At 41.6% G+C, this 14,651-nt stretch overlaps 1 protein-coding gene and 1 long non-coding RNA gene across 3 annotated transcripts; one reads left to right on the forward strand and one right to left on the reverse strand.

Moving 5' to 3' along the window:
* Window positions 1-3,957: 3,957 nt before the first annotated feature.
* LOC104414160 lies at window positions 3,958-5,714 on the reverse strand. The gene is made up of 2 exons (XR_005545486.1): window positions 5,541-5,714; window positions 3,958-4,271 (listed from the first exon to the last, which is right to left on the reverse strand). It is a non-coding gene; the product is annotated as an uncharacterized LOC104414160 (long non-coding RNA).
* Window positions 5,715-7,790: 2,076 nt separating this feature from the next.
* Window positions 7,791-13,168, forward strand: LOC104433064 (PRA1 family protein A1). Of its 2 annotated transcripts, none has more exons than XM_010045701.3 (8): window positions 7,791-8,233; window positions 9,023-9,063; window positions 9,202-9,280; window positions 11,872-11,958; window positions 12,037-12,125; window positions 12,256-12,327; window positions 12,442-12,588; window positions 12,812-13,168. In XM_010045701.3, exons 1-7 carry the CDS (start codon window positions 8,076-8,078, stop codon window positions 12,543-12,545), a joined length of 630 nt encoding a protein of 209 aa, XP_010044003.2. In that variant the 5' UTR covers window positions 7,791-8,075; the 3' UTR covers window positions 12,546-12,588; window positions 12,812-13,168. The 2 variants fall into 2 exon arrangements, with proteins under 2 accessions (XP_010044003.2, XP_010044004.2); XM_010045702.3 differs by having other exon boundaries at window positions 7,921-8,233; window positions 12,442-12,584.
* Window positions 13,169-14,651: the final 1,483 nt, after the last annotated feature.

The following is a 14,651-nucleotide window of genomic DNA, read 5'->3' on the forward strand; positions in this document are numbered from 1 at the left end:
CAAATGTTGGCCGAGGGGAGCAATAGGGATGCGTGCTGTCTTGCGTGACTGCTATTTCGTCAGGAGACAAATGGGTGCTAGATTCGGGGTGTTCTTATCACATGACGCCTCATAAGAACTGGTTTACTACTTACCAAGCTGCAGATGGTGGTAGAGTTCTTTTTGGGAATAATGCAGTCCTAAGTCAGCTGTGGGGATAGGACAATTCGGATCCGGATGCACGATGGGGTGGTTCGCACATTGACGGATGTGAGGCATGTACCTGAGCTCAAGAAGAACCTTATTTCTCCGGGGACACTCGATGACATCGGGTGCGGGTACACCGCCGAAGGTGGAGGCATCAAGGTCTCTCGAGGTGCTATGACAATGATGAAAGGGAAGAAAGTGAATACTCTCTATCATCTACCGGGAGAGACCGTGATTTGGAAGTGCTTTGTTTCATCGTGAGTCGAGACTCTAACTTAACTCGGCTTATGGCATATGCGTTTGGGGCACATGAGTGAGGCGGTATGACGATGCTAAGTGAAAGTGGGGTTGTTGAGTGGTCGAAAACTGAGGAAGCCGGACTTATGTGAGCACCGCATCTACGGGAAGCAAGCACGAGTTAAGTTTACTACGGCTATTCATTCGAATATATTCATTCGTAGACGCCGGGGGCCCGTCGGTTCCGGGAAGGAGGTGCCCGATATCGACTTTTTATCGACGACTATTCGAGGAAGGTATGGGTATACTTTCGAAGCACAAATATGACGTGTTTGATCGGTTCAAGAAATTTAAGGCATTGACAGAAGGCCGGGATAAAGCTGATCAAGTGCCCGAGAACCGATAATGGCATGGGAGTTCGTGGTAAAGATTTTACCGAGTTCGCGAGAAAGAAGGTATTGTAAGACACCGCACAAGCATCCAGGACACCACAAAGAATGGCGTGGCGTAACTAAGAACAGATCTTGCTTCGAAGAAAGCTCGATGCATGCTTTCGCATGCAAGACTTGGCAAGGAATTTGGGGTCAAGCAAAGGAACATGTCATGTTACTCGGTAAATCGATCTCCATCGTCCGCTATCGAGTGGAAGACTCCCGAGGAAGTATGGTCGGGGAAACCCGTTGATTATTCCGGATTACGTATCTCGGATGTCCCGCGTATGCTCATGCGAGTGATGGTAGCTTGAGCCGAGGGCAAAGAAGTGCATATTTCGGGGGTTATGCACAAGGGGTGAAAACTCGCATTTTCGGTGCACCGATCCAGTCATCACTCGGTTTTCTAATCGCGACATATGTGATCTTCGACGAGACCGCAATGCTTCAACGAGAGGAGTTCCGAGACACAACCAACAGAGAAGACGTGATCATGGTGTCATAAATGAGGTGGAGACTGTGAGACCTCGAAGGTGTAACAGAGGCCGGTGACTACGATGATGCCCGTAGTTCCCGAAGTCGGTGATAGTGAACAACTGGCAAAAAGCCGCGGACTATAGCCGGATAGAGAGAAGGCAAATTAAACCATTTCCAGACGTTATGGTTATACGATATTGCTTATGCATTGACATGTAGGTGATGAGGTGGAGACAGATGAGTTTTCGTCTTACTCGAGGCGATGGCTAGTTCGGAGTCGTCGCAGTGGCAAGGCTATGAGTGAAGAGATGGAATCTCTCCATCGAAATTAGACATGGGGAGCCGGTCAAAGTACCAAAGAGCCAAAAGATTGTTGGAAGTAAATGTCTTCAAACGGAAAGAGGGCATTCCCGGTGTCGAGGCAAAATGAGGTATAAGGCGAGACTTGTGGCGAAAAGGGTATACATGCGTGAGGGCATTGACTACAATGAGGTGTTCTCTCCTGTGGTAAAGCATACTTCTATTCGTGTTTTACTTTGCCTTAGTTGGGCTTGCAGATCTCGAATTAGAGTTGCTAGATGTGAAAAACCTCGTTTCTTCACGGTGAGTCGGGAGGAGCAGATTTACATGAGGCAACTTGAGGGATTTGCTATTCCGGGTAAGGAAGATCATGTTTGCTTGTTGAAGAAATCTTTTGTATGGTCAAACAATCTCCTAGGTAAAGTGGTATAAACGTTTTGATGCTTTCATGGCTAGTCAAGACTATTCAAAAGTCGGATGGACAAGCTACTTTAGGAGATTGGAGAATGGTTCTTTTGATTTATCTACTTTTATATGTTGATGATAGCTGACAAATAGCCTAAGGATATGTCTCGATATTGATGTGTCAAGAGGTGAATGCTGAATTTGAGATGAAAGATTTAGGTGCAAACAAAGAAAATTTTGGGTATGGAGATTTTGGCGTGACAGATCATAGCAGAGTTTTACGTCCGTCTCAAAAGAAATACATTGAGAAAATTAGACACGTTTTAACACGCAATGGCGAAACCGGGCACTTTAAACTTTTAGAAAAATTATCAGCAGGCGAGGGAGGAGGAGGAGCATATGTCCAGTGTTCCTTATTCTAGTGCCGTGGGTAGTATTATGTATGGTGTGCACTAGGCCCGATATTTCACAAGCTGTGAGCGTGTTAGTCAATGCTATATGAAGCGTCTTGGTAAAGCTCATTGGGAAGTCAGGAAGGATCCCGCATATTTGAAGGGACAAATGCACGGGTATAGTATATCTGAGGGACAGCAATGGCAGTGAGACCACCGGTTTGTGGATTCGGATCACGCCGGTGACTTGATGATTGCAGGGTCTTTAGGTGGTACGTGTTTACGCTAGCGAGGTGGTGCAGCTTAGTTGGAAAGCATCCTTACATGATCACATTGCCTTGTCTTCGACCGAGCGCAGTACATGGCACTAACCTTTGTAGCGAAAAGAGGCGATATGGTTACAAAGTTTGCTCGGGACTTTGGGTTAGAACAGAAAAGTGGATATACACCGTGCATGATAACCAAGGTGCGATATATTTGGCGTATAATCCAGTTTATCACGAGCGAACGAAGCATATCAACGTCGGTACCACTTCATCCGAGATGTCTTAGCTAAGGGTATTGTTATTGTTAAAAAGATTGCTACAAGAGATAATCCCGTACATGATGACTAAGTCTGTTCGTGACGGCTCAAGCTCGCTGAGCTCCATTACGCTCTGGCGAGCGCCCCGTCGGGGCGCTGGGAGAGCAACATGATGATGAGCACTATGACTTTGGCTTCAAACATCGGTTGGCAGTGGAGGATTGTTAAATTATGCCTCGAGTTTTTCGCTGGAAAAGAAGAAATATAAAAATAAAATATAAGAAGGGAAACTTTCTTTATGTTGCCGGAAGCCAGAATTCCTTCAATCCATGGTGGGGTCCCACGCCATGGGCATTCACATGTGGCTGATTGAATTAATAGGAGGTGGGCCCAAGGTGGGCACACACGCATACACATCCGAATTCGAAGAAGACTCTGCAACGCTTCTGTGAAGCCAAAATAGGAAATTTATGGTGGGCCCAAGGTCAAAGTTTTGACCTTGGGCACACACGTAAACATATATAAACAGAATTCTGCAGGTTTCTCTTCTTCTCTGAGAGCCGCACGCTGAAAACCTACGAAGCAAGGAGCCACACGTCCGCACTGTTTGCTGAAGCCCTACGAAGAGGATACGTACGTGAAGACGCTGTTCTTGTTTGACGTACGTAGAGCGTTTCGTAGAGAGCTTTGAAAGCGCGGTAATTTGTGCCGTGAGTTTATTCCCAATTAAGTTGTTATTTATACACTTGGGGTTTGGGGTTAAATCTAGGTGCGGGAAACACTTGAGCGATTGAGCGATTGTAAACTCGATTCTCCGATTTTAGTGGATTATTTGTCACTGCCTCCCCGTGGACGCAGTACCGATTGTCACGACCGAACCCTAGGCACATGCACATCCCTCAATGGTCGATTTTAAATTTGCAACATCCTGTGAATTGTTGCCACCCATTCATTTGTTTTGCACATGCGGAAACGTAAACAATCTCCATACAACAAAAACAAAGGGGATAGAAACGTAGGATATTATTTTTCACAAACCACAACTATAACATTATCATATCTATGTAAATAGACCAGTTTAACACCCCCAAGGTTTGATACAAAAGTGAAGCTATTCGATTAACCACTAACTAAGCTTCTATTTATAAACTGGGGTTTACTATTACAATACCATACTTCTCAATATCTCGGGGGTGAGCTGTCACCCTACATCCAGTCTTGACGGAAAACCCGTCATCACTTGGAAGGAGATAGCGAGAGTCCTATTCCTCCTTTACCGCGACCGACTATACACGATCTAGCCTTCCTCCATTTAAGAACCTGAAAAATGTTAGCCCTCTAAGGGTGAGATCACATCTCGGCGAGTAAATCTCCTAATTCCAGATTAGGTGAAGGGTACATCCAGCATGCAATCTAATCACATTTCTTACCACTCTTTTAACACCAGCAAGTTCCTGCATATTAGCATCAAATAAAATATTCCTAACAGTATCAAGTTCACACCTTTAACATAAGCATATGCAAGGTGTGAATATCCATGTAAGCATACAGGCCATAGTCAATTCCTCACAGTCTTCCGGGGCATCTTGATCTCAATCTACCTCTCTTCCGGCATAACCGGGCATCGCCTCACACCGTTGAGGAACGTCTACATCTAGAGTCATTGTTCTCGACCGCATCCGTTGGGGACGAAGAGCATCGCCCGGCCTCAAAGGCTGGGGAATCTCATGTTGTGAATGCATATGATAAATTTCACATTTCAATAATCAATTATATACAGCATCCACAGCATCAATTGAGCACTTTCATGGCAAGAATTCTTCAAAACAAGTATATTCTTATTCATCCAAATTGGCAGAGAACTGCAATAACGCTCTTCCAATTTCGAAGTCAGAAAGTCATCCATACGATCTCGGATACGTGCTAGAAAACATATAAACAAACATTTTTCATGAAGACACCGAGATCCAGATCCTTTGGATTCGGCCCAGAAATTGTTTCTATCCAGCACAAAAATCGGGTCCAGTTCCAGAGAGCCAAACCTATCGAAATCAGTTCGTTTTGGGTCGAAATCTGCTTCGTTTGACTTGAAATTTAAGTATGTTAAACTAAAAGTTATAACAAACAACTTTCGTGAAGGAACCAATTGGAAATTCGACCTCTAAAGGTCATTAACAGCCCTCAGAATCATAATAGGTCACGGATTACAAAACTGTCCGATTACTGTTCCGAGGATGACGTCATTAAATCGTCATCTTTTTAATTTCTAAAAAATTAAGAGAAAAATATATGTTATTATTTAAGATGTTCACAACGTTTCTTCAGAACAAAATCATTTCAAAATCGCAACACAAAGTTGTCTACAAAATTAGCAAAACATACACGTTCTAAAAACTGTTTCAGTAATCTACTACTGTTCTAGTCCGAATCTTCCACCACGACTTTTGTTTTGCTCTCTAAGCCTTATCTAAGCTTTTCTATGTCTATCATAACGTCCCTAACCAACATCTATCCATATATAACGCCATCTACATATTTTTAACTTGTACAAATTCCTAACCCCTAGTCCAGATTTAGAAGACAACTCACCTAAACACAGCTAACGGCGGCTCTCGTTGGTGGTTGAACAGCAACACAGAGACCAGCCTTGATCCTCTTGGTGATGGTGTTGAGCCGAAGCCGCAGAAGATTGTGAAGTGGTATGATGGCAACGGCAACACACAAACTTATAAATTTTTCGGTAGAGGAAACTAAGTATGGAGTTTGGTCATTCAAGAGGGAGCAGAGCAGAAATGAAAGTTTAACGTTCAAGGAAAGAGAAAGCAACGGTTTGTACGTTGAAAAAGACAAGGAAGAAGAATAAACTAAGAGGAAGAAAGGGAAAGATGGAAACTGCCGTGTAAAATACAGCAGGCAGACTTACAACAAACAGACTTCTATGCGTAAGAAAAGGATGGGGAAGGAGAGTGAAAATTGATGGGAAGTTTCATTGAAGTTTCCTTAAGCCTTTTGCCTAATTTTCCATGGAAACTTTGGCCACCCATCACCCTCATAGGCTCCCACCAAGTTTCCAACATTGTTTCTTCTAGAGGAGATGAAAGAAAAGGTTGGAAATCTACGTAAACGGCTGAACCGAATTTTGAAGTGATTCTCATAGCCTTATCCCATGGAGAATGAGTTCCTTTCCTTATCAAGTGATCCCCCTATCTTTTCCAAGTCAATCTCCATTAAATACCAAGGAAATTGAGGTGAAGTTGTAGGAAAAAGGAATTCCTATGAATTTCCCTTTTGAGGAGACTTCTTCTTTATTTAATTACCAATCTAACATCCCATTCAATAGGGTCAAGTCCTTTAGTAACCAATTATAATACCTCTTAATTTGTTTCATATTAGAGGTCTTAAAATCCTACTTAAAATGTGGCAATTCCCTTGCTCTTCTAATTTGCTGATCTTGCATATTTCGTGAACAATTCCCATCATCCATAAATTTTGAGAAGTCGCAACAATGTCCTTGGGATGAATTGTGACACGTGACAATTCTTAATTTCTGTAATCGACATCATTTCCTCGGTTAATTTCAGTCAAAATGTGATTTTTAGCACAACTTAAACTATCGGTTAGTTTTGGGAACTTTTGGTGTCGACCCGTTCGATTATTCCCGAGCCACAATATATATTTTCGACGCATTGGCAACTCTCGATTGTCGTGAAAAATCTCAGATTTCAAACGGAGTACCAAAACAACAGAAAAATCGGTTTAGTGCCGATCGAGAAATTTGTAATTAGTTGGAATCACCCAACTAATTTTAACGAGGGATGTCCATCGAAGTCGAATTTTCAAGTCTGCCGTTGCATTAAAATTCTTTAATAACTTTCGATTAGTCAAGTTATCTCATGGGAAGGGCGAATTATTTAATTGAAAAGAAGTGAAAATCGATCACACCGATACTCGGACCGAACCACGTAAATTTCCGTGTGTCCCGATTTTCTCATCAAGATCCTATCGTTTCCGCTAGTATATCCCAACAAAAGGAGCAACCAACGAGGGATGTCCAAACTCGGCCCTCATCATCAAAACGGGCCCGGAAGGATTCGGACTCCGTCGATTTAGCATACTCGAAACAACAGAATTGCGAACAAAACCCTAACCCATTGCAACCAGATAAAGCCCACAAAAGAGCACGTACCAGGCTACACTTTAGAGGGGTTTGAAGAGCAGCAGAAGGCACCCAAGACCACCGAAGAACAGCTCCAACTACCGGTCAAAACGGCCGAAATTAGCAGCACAAGAATCTGTAGGAATAGTACTCCAGTTGGCCCCTAGAGAGCATCCGTGAACAGTAGCAACTTCGAATTTTTCCTCTATTTGCTTTGTTGATTATTTTAGGACAATGGTTAATGTCATGAAAAACCCAAAATCAATAAACCCTTGATAAATTTGCCCCAAATTAATTGTGATATTCCTAAAAACCCAAAATTAATACACTTGTAATAAGTTTATCCTAAATTGATGTGGATTTTTCACATGAACTTGTCATGTCGAATTGAGTTATTGTCATGTGTCCAATTTAGTAATTTCATGATAAAATTTGACCAAAACTAACGGATGGTAAATACGTAATGAATATATCAATTTGGGGATTTTTATAACCTAGAAATTAGTTTTAGTACATTTGTCATAAATATGCCATTTTAGACGACTTAAAAGTTACTTTGGATAAATTTATCACATATATATTAATTTGAAATTTTTAGGATATTAACCTTCAATTTCAAGATGAATTATAAATTTTGAGAAACGGACCCGCCTTCCACTAGAAGTCATCGAATTTGTGGGGGTGCATTTTTAGAGCAAAGGTCAAGCGCGCAGCAACTTCGACAAACGGTAATTTCCATCAGGTGCCGGCGGAAAAACCTCCAAAATCCGTTTTTGCCCAATCGGACGCTTCGCACGCAGGTCTTCGCGAATTCAGGTCCCGCTCTCTCTCTCTCTCTCTCTCTCTCTCTACCCTCCGATCGCCGCCGTCCTCTCGCCCGCCTTCCCTAGGGTTTCCATCTCCCGCCTCTCGAGCCACCGCCGGTCCGCCTCCGCCTCGATCGACGGCCGATCCCGCCGCGTGCGCCGATGGATTGGGGCGCGGTGACGGCGGAGGATCTGGCGGGCGCCCTCCGCGAGGTGGAGTGGTCGTCCCCGCCCCGGCCCCCCGCCGAGTTCTTCTCCAGGTTCACCCTCCCCAGGTCGTACGCCAAGTGGAGCAGCCGCCTCAAGTGCAATCTCTACTAGTACGGTCTCCCCCTCTCTCGCGACCTTCTCCGCTTGATCTCGCGTTGTTCCCTGCTTCTGGATTTGACGATTGTTACTGAATTTAGCCGCATCAGAATTTGAGAAATGTGATTATAATGTCTTTTGTGGATTGTTATTATTATTATTTTTAATCGAGGATTCTTTGGATGTTGGCAACTGTATTTCGCCGCTGCATGATAATAAGAATTGACCTTTTCTCATCAGCAAAATGATAGAATTGACTTGATTAGGCCATTTTATGCCATTTCTGTCAATTCCCTGCAGAGTTTCTCCGTTGAGTGCTCTGTGAAGCATATTGTTTTCGTCATTGTCATGATTGATGGTGTCCCATCGAAATCAGTTCGATGCTCCTGATGGGTTGTGTTTGTTCAGTTCATGTTTTGGGTAAAGTAACATTGGTGAATAAGCCTTCCATTTGCAAAGGGGGGGAGTGGCGCGTGTGTTGGACAAAATGTTCATAGGAACATATCTGAGTTTTAGGTGATCATTTATTCGCGAGATAGTTGGTCTTTGCATATTTTGTAGATATCCTGACCATATATTTTGATGCAAATATTGGAGTTAGCTGCTTGTGTTGAGATTTTAGAGATACTTCTGGTAATTGTCATGCAGGAAATGATTGATTGTAGAGAATTTCTTTTCCTCTAGATATTCCACCTGATATATTTGCTTCCACTATACCAGTGCCATGGTGTTTGCATGAGGAAACTGTTGCTCTATACTGATTCTTTTCCTTTTGGCCATAATGTCCTTTTATACTATTGCAGCTATCGGACCAACTATTTCATCATGATCATGGTTATTCTAGGTGAGTGGAGGTAACGACTTGATTATTATGTTTCTTTCTGCACATCACATGTATGCATGCATGCAATCAAAGGTTCATAACTACTGGTTCATTTCATAATTAATTCTTCCTTTTGTCAAATTTGATTCTCAACTACAGGATTGGGATTCCTTAGGAGGCCTCTTGCCATAGTTGCTGCTCTTTTAACAGCTCTCAGTACTGCATGTCTTAATGACAGGTGCTCCATCTTACCTTCCTTTCTCCTCCCCACACTCTGCTTATGATCTTTCTTTTCCTTCTTTTTTTTTTTTTGGGTGAGAGCAATAGAAAAGAGTGTTTTTTTTTTTTTTTTTTGGGGGGGGTGTTAATTAATGTGCTAGTGATCGACTTCAAAGAGTGGACTGAGCCATCCAATGCATGTTGTGTGGAGTCCTTTTGCTGATGATGTGATGTGTGCCGTATCTATCCATCTACCTTCATTTGTTAACTGTGGTATGTGTCTTATTGGTATCCTACTTATGACATAGATTTTGATGGGAAACCTTCAATTCAAACTTTGCTTCAATTTTTTCCCAATATAAATAGAATAGTTATAATTTTACTAGGACATCATCAATCATGTGAAAAATCAAATCAATTAAAATTAAGTAAAGGAATGACAACTATGAAAATAAGGGCCTCTGTTTGTAAATGTTGTGAAAAAGGGCCTCCGTTCGTAAATGTTGTGAAAATTGTCTTACATAGGAGACAAATTGAAGTACTTGTTGCCATTTGAGACATTAAGAAAGACAAGGATCCATTGGGGAAGATCAACCTCTTATATCTAGATTAACTCTTATCCATCGAGCAACGGGCTTTCCACTCAACGTTGTTGGATCACTAACGCTGACTAAGTTCTTTCCTTTTTTAAGAGGTGGAATGGAATGACCCATTGAAGTGTAATGATCATATATCCGTGGTGCATTATGTATCGCAGAGTAGGTCCCATGCTGGTGATTGATGTTGTGTTGCCATAATCTTGTGCCGGTATGGGAGCATATTTTAGGTTTTCTTAACTTGAACACAATACATGTATTAAGTCTATGAAACTTCTTCATCACAGACTCAACGTGGGTAAGGAAGCATTTCACATGGAATGGCATGCCTGACATGCTAATTAGTAACAACTTAACATGACAACTAGACAGTCACCATGTCAAATTTTAATGATACGACTATGTGACATGAAGTAACAAGTATACAACATCAGGTATTACACCAATTAATATTAAAGGCTCCATTAGTTTGTATCTCAAAATCACAGTTTGGTTGCAAGGAGCTTTGTTTAGAGAAGAGTTTAGGTATTTGAGTTTTGAGCACTCCCACTCCTCTCTTGTAACGCTGAAGAAGAAATTAAAAGGATGTGGTTCGAGTGACATAGGATGACATAAATGAGAGATTTTGTGGGAGAAGAGTTTGTCGGGTAGGGTTGTCTTGAAATGGGCCTGGCAGGCCTTTAGGAGAGGGAGGGAGGGAGGGAGAGTGGTTTGGTAGCTGGGATTTGAGATTGAGCATTATAAACCTCTTATTTCTTTCTATATGAGGGTTAAGTCAGCTAATTTTTTATAAAGTAATCTTTAACCAACACTGAAAATTGCAATAATTTATTGACTGAGTTTTCTTTCAAAAGCAATAGGTTAGTTTAAATGGGTCAATTTGTATTAAAATGGGTTAAGCTGATCAACCTCATAAAATGTGATTTTTGTTGTACTATTGGCTGGTTGATTTGTTCATGCTGAACTCCCCTAACTACTTGTCACATAAAAGGATCTTGTAAAACACTGCTAGTGATATAGTTCATATATTGGGAATATATGTTTTGACATCAAAGCACCTTGAAGGTGAATGACATCTTTGTAGAATCTATTGTAAGGCACCTTACCTTAACAAGGGCAGTGCTCTAGTTGAGAGTTTTTTGCCAAAATACCTAAGGAATTCCGTGGTACCGCTATTGAAAGCTCCAACTGCTATGGATTAGTTACAGGAAACATACACACGGTACCATATTTCTCTGATTTGTTAGAAAATGCATCACCACTGCTTTGTCTTGAAGGTCAAACCTTTAAGACACTGAACTTGATGGCTGCATTAATGGCATTTTCACCTTTTTTTCTCTGGAAAAAAGAAAAGCTAGTTCCATATATCTGTGTCCAATATGCACAGGCATACAACACCTAGTTATTTCAAATTAGTGGCCTTTTTGAACGTTTTAATTTAGATTCTGGTGGGTTGTGGCATTGATGCTGCAGTAACAGCTTGTGCCAAGGCTAATTCTGTCTGTTATAACAGTGTAATTAATAAATCGCATTGCTGACAGTCCAAGTGGCTGTCATAATGGCTAGTGGTACCTGTAATGGCAGCTACAGTATTTTGCAGGCTGCAACTCTGCCATTATGTCCCTCAATTGAAATTAGAAAGGATATAAATATATAGTTAACAGAGCACCACTAATTTAATTTTCTCTCTTGTTGCTCAAAATCTATTTCAAGGTGGTTGTCCTCTACTTTTGGTGTGCTCAACTTGATTCTAATTGTCTGCATATTTAATTCATTGATAAATTGAAGGTGCTCTGTGTAATTCCTGTATCTCCATACTTTATCCAAATGTTTATATTTGGACTGGGGCTGAGGGCCTTATGATGGGAGTTATTTGATGACCTCTGGAAAAATAGAAGGATACTTTACAGTAGTTTCTTTGATGGTCAGTAAAGTGTCATACTTGGTTTGTTTGTTTTCTTGTACTCCGTATATGTCTTTCAGCATTATCTACATGCTAAGGATTCTAGTACAGCTTTGCAGGCACTTTCAGTGAGAAGATAACAAGGACTGTGAGGCAGTTTTCACCACATTTTGCTGCCAAATTGAGGCCCTCTCATATGTAAGTGAAGTGCTTACTGATTGTACCTACAAAAAGAATATTTCAGAGCTGTACTTAGTTCTATACATTCTTCTGCAGACCTGTTATTCGTGGACGTCCATCAGCAAAAAGATCAATCCATATCTGTGGCCAGCCTCGCCGGGTGTTTGTCTCGATATTTGCCTCTGGTTGGTGCTAACCTATGATCAGCATTTTTAGTGATCAATTATATCTTTGTTTTTTGGATTTTGTGTATATGGTGACTGCATTTAACTTTTTCCTTTTTTTTGGATCCCTTCCACTTCTTATTCTCCTCAGCGAGTCTTGTGCTTTGGTATGTTTCCTGTGGAATCTTGACTCTCCTCTGGGCTTTTGCCATTGGACTCCTTGGTGCGTCCCTCTCGCTCTCTTTCTCTCTCTTTCTCTTTCTAGCACAGATTTGGCCTCTAGCATCTTCTAATTTTTATTCTAATTTGCTTTTGTTACATTCCCTTTTTTTTCCAGCTACTGTCCTTCACGCAAGTTTCAGAACACCAAACCTGAAAGCACGCCTAAATACATTTCGTGAAGAGTTTCGTGCAGTTTGGCGCAATTACAGCGACCTTTAATGAAGCAGAGTAACTGGGAAATGGGTTGCTGATTTTTCTGTATGTATGTCTCTAATTACTCTATCACGACCCTTTTGCAGTCTTATGCAGTTGTGATGCAGTCTTATGCAGTTTGTTCAACAGCTATGTAGCTTACATTCTTCTATGTTTTTTAAGGCATCCATGGATATAAGCTGCTCGCCTTCTCATTTTATGTTATTTTTATATTTAGCTCGAATTTGAGTTGCTAAAGTTGATCAATATTGCTTTATTTCGTTTTTTAACAGCTTCCAACAAGCCAGTCCGGTTATAGGGTTTTACTCCAAACTGGTGAACTGCTGAGACGGCACCTACTGCTCTTAACAGCTTCAGGTTATTGGAGTCTGGACTTGTCAGGTGAAGGCTGTTGACTCTAGCTGATAATGGAAGGAATGTAAATTGTAAGAACTTTGTCCTGTAAAGAAAACTAGTCCTCTGGCATTATTATCAGAAAAACAATAACGAGTGCAATTCATTGTTAGAGTTCTTTCAGATTGATATGGTAATGGAAACCTGGTTCATGAACTATGCTTGAGGTGGTTGCTTATTTGTGATTCCTCCCACTAAAAGAAGAAATGAAATGTTGAATATGGTTCTTCTGTTCAGCTTATGATGTTAGGCGGAAAATGCGGTTGCATCCAAGTTATTTTCCTGCTGATCAATTGGATGGTGTCTGGAGCGAGTGACTCATGTATATCCAAGTCTCAGTTTTACTCTGATTTAGTTATCATAGCATGGATGGCATGGATGATCTCTCCTCCCTTGGCTTATCTCAGATGGCTGTGTGCATGTTTGGACCTAGCAGGATAATACACATCTTCGGCTATTGACTCTTTTTGCGGCATACTGTATCCAACCAAAATAAATACTGATTAAGATGTCGTCAGGGACTGTGCATGTTTGCTCATGCATATGTCTATTCTTGAATGCATGCATTGATGCATTGTGGCAGCAATTAGCTTCTCATGTGATGGTTGAGTTCACAATCTTGGAGAAGCTTTTTTCATCATTTACATACTGACTCTTAACAGTCAACTGGGTGTAATTGCAATTTGGTGGCGCAACACCATGGTGTTCGCGATCACAATAATTGAAGCTCTTCTCGAACCAACGGAGATTCAGAAATGATACATGTCTGATGCATATGCAAGAGGAACTTTTGTACGCAAATGGAAAAGGAAAAGAAAGCAGAGAGGATCTGTTGGCTGTACGTGTGGCTCTTCCTGATGAATTGAAAGTACTCTTTTGCCTTTTGCCTTTTGCCCCGCTTTCTTTACAACGTGGGTTTCTTCCTTTTGGTTGCTCTATCATTCAATGCCTTTTTTTCGATTCCTCATTCTTTCAGCTTTCAAATTCCATGTGTGGAAGGGTCCACCTTCAATCCCTTTCCACAAATTCCCACATACGTGCTCCATTTTCTCGCCTCTTGTTTTTGGTGGTGTTCTCTTTTCGCTTTTCAATTAATTCGACCTGGGCCTGTCTAATGAAGTTGGTAGCAAGCTTTTGCCACTCTACGCATGCTATTAATGGTACAGGATAGGTCCATTCAATATCGGCATCAGACTCTTTGAAAATCTTGTGCTCACCTCTCTCTATTTTCGAGATGCGATTATTCTCTTGTTCAAAAGAAAAGATGCCATCGTTCCATTAGCAGCAAAGAACCGCGCGACCTGAAATCCCATCCACGAAAGAGACGCGCACATAAAAGCTGCGAGCTAGAAACAATTTCGCTCGAGACCAGCATCAGTTCAATTAAACAAGAGCAAAGGGAGGAGATGAGGGAATGGTTGCAAGCTCTGGCCTCTGCATGGGGATTCATGCTGCTGATTGGCCTCATGTGTTGCTGTCTCAGCACCAAACCTCCCCGGCTAAGCAACACCAGCGGCGGAAGCGCCAGCTGCAGCTGCGATGGTGGCTATGCCGGTGTGGTCTGATACCATCCTTTTCGACTTTTCCTTTTTCTTTTATCTTTTTTTCTACTGAAAGTAGGAACATTCATTCCCCTCTTCCTCTTCCTCATTTTGGTTTTTCTCGTTTTTATACTTCCAACCAATTATGCTTCTCAGGATGGTCTCAAATTCAATCCGG

The sequence above is a fragment of the Eucalyptus grandis genome, chromosome 1 (genome assembly GCF_016545825.1).
Source record: "Eucalyptus grandis isolate ANBG69807.140 chromosome 1, ASM1654582v1, whole genome shotgun sequence".
Lineage (NCBI taxonomy): Eukaryota > Viridiplantae > Streptophyta > Magnoliopsida > Myrtales > Myrtaceae > Eucalyptus > Eucalyptus grandis.

Coding starts and splice junctions, on each gene's coding strand:
- LOC104433064 (XM_010045701.3), top strand. CDS start 8,076: ATGGATTGGGGCGCGGTGACGGCGGAGGATCTGGCGGGCGCCCTCCGC. Junction 12,126..12,255: donor TGTCTCGATATTTGCCTCTG/GTTGGTGCTAAC, acceptor TATTCTCCTCAG/CGAGTCTTGTGCTTTGGTAT. Junction 12,328..12,441: donor TTTTGCCATTGGACTCCTTG/GTGCGTCCCTCT, acceptor TTTTTTTTCCAG/CTACTGTCCTTCACGCAAGT.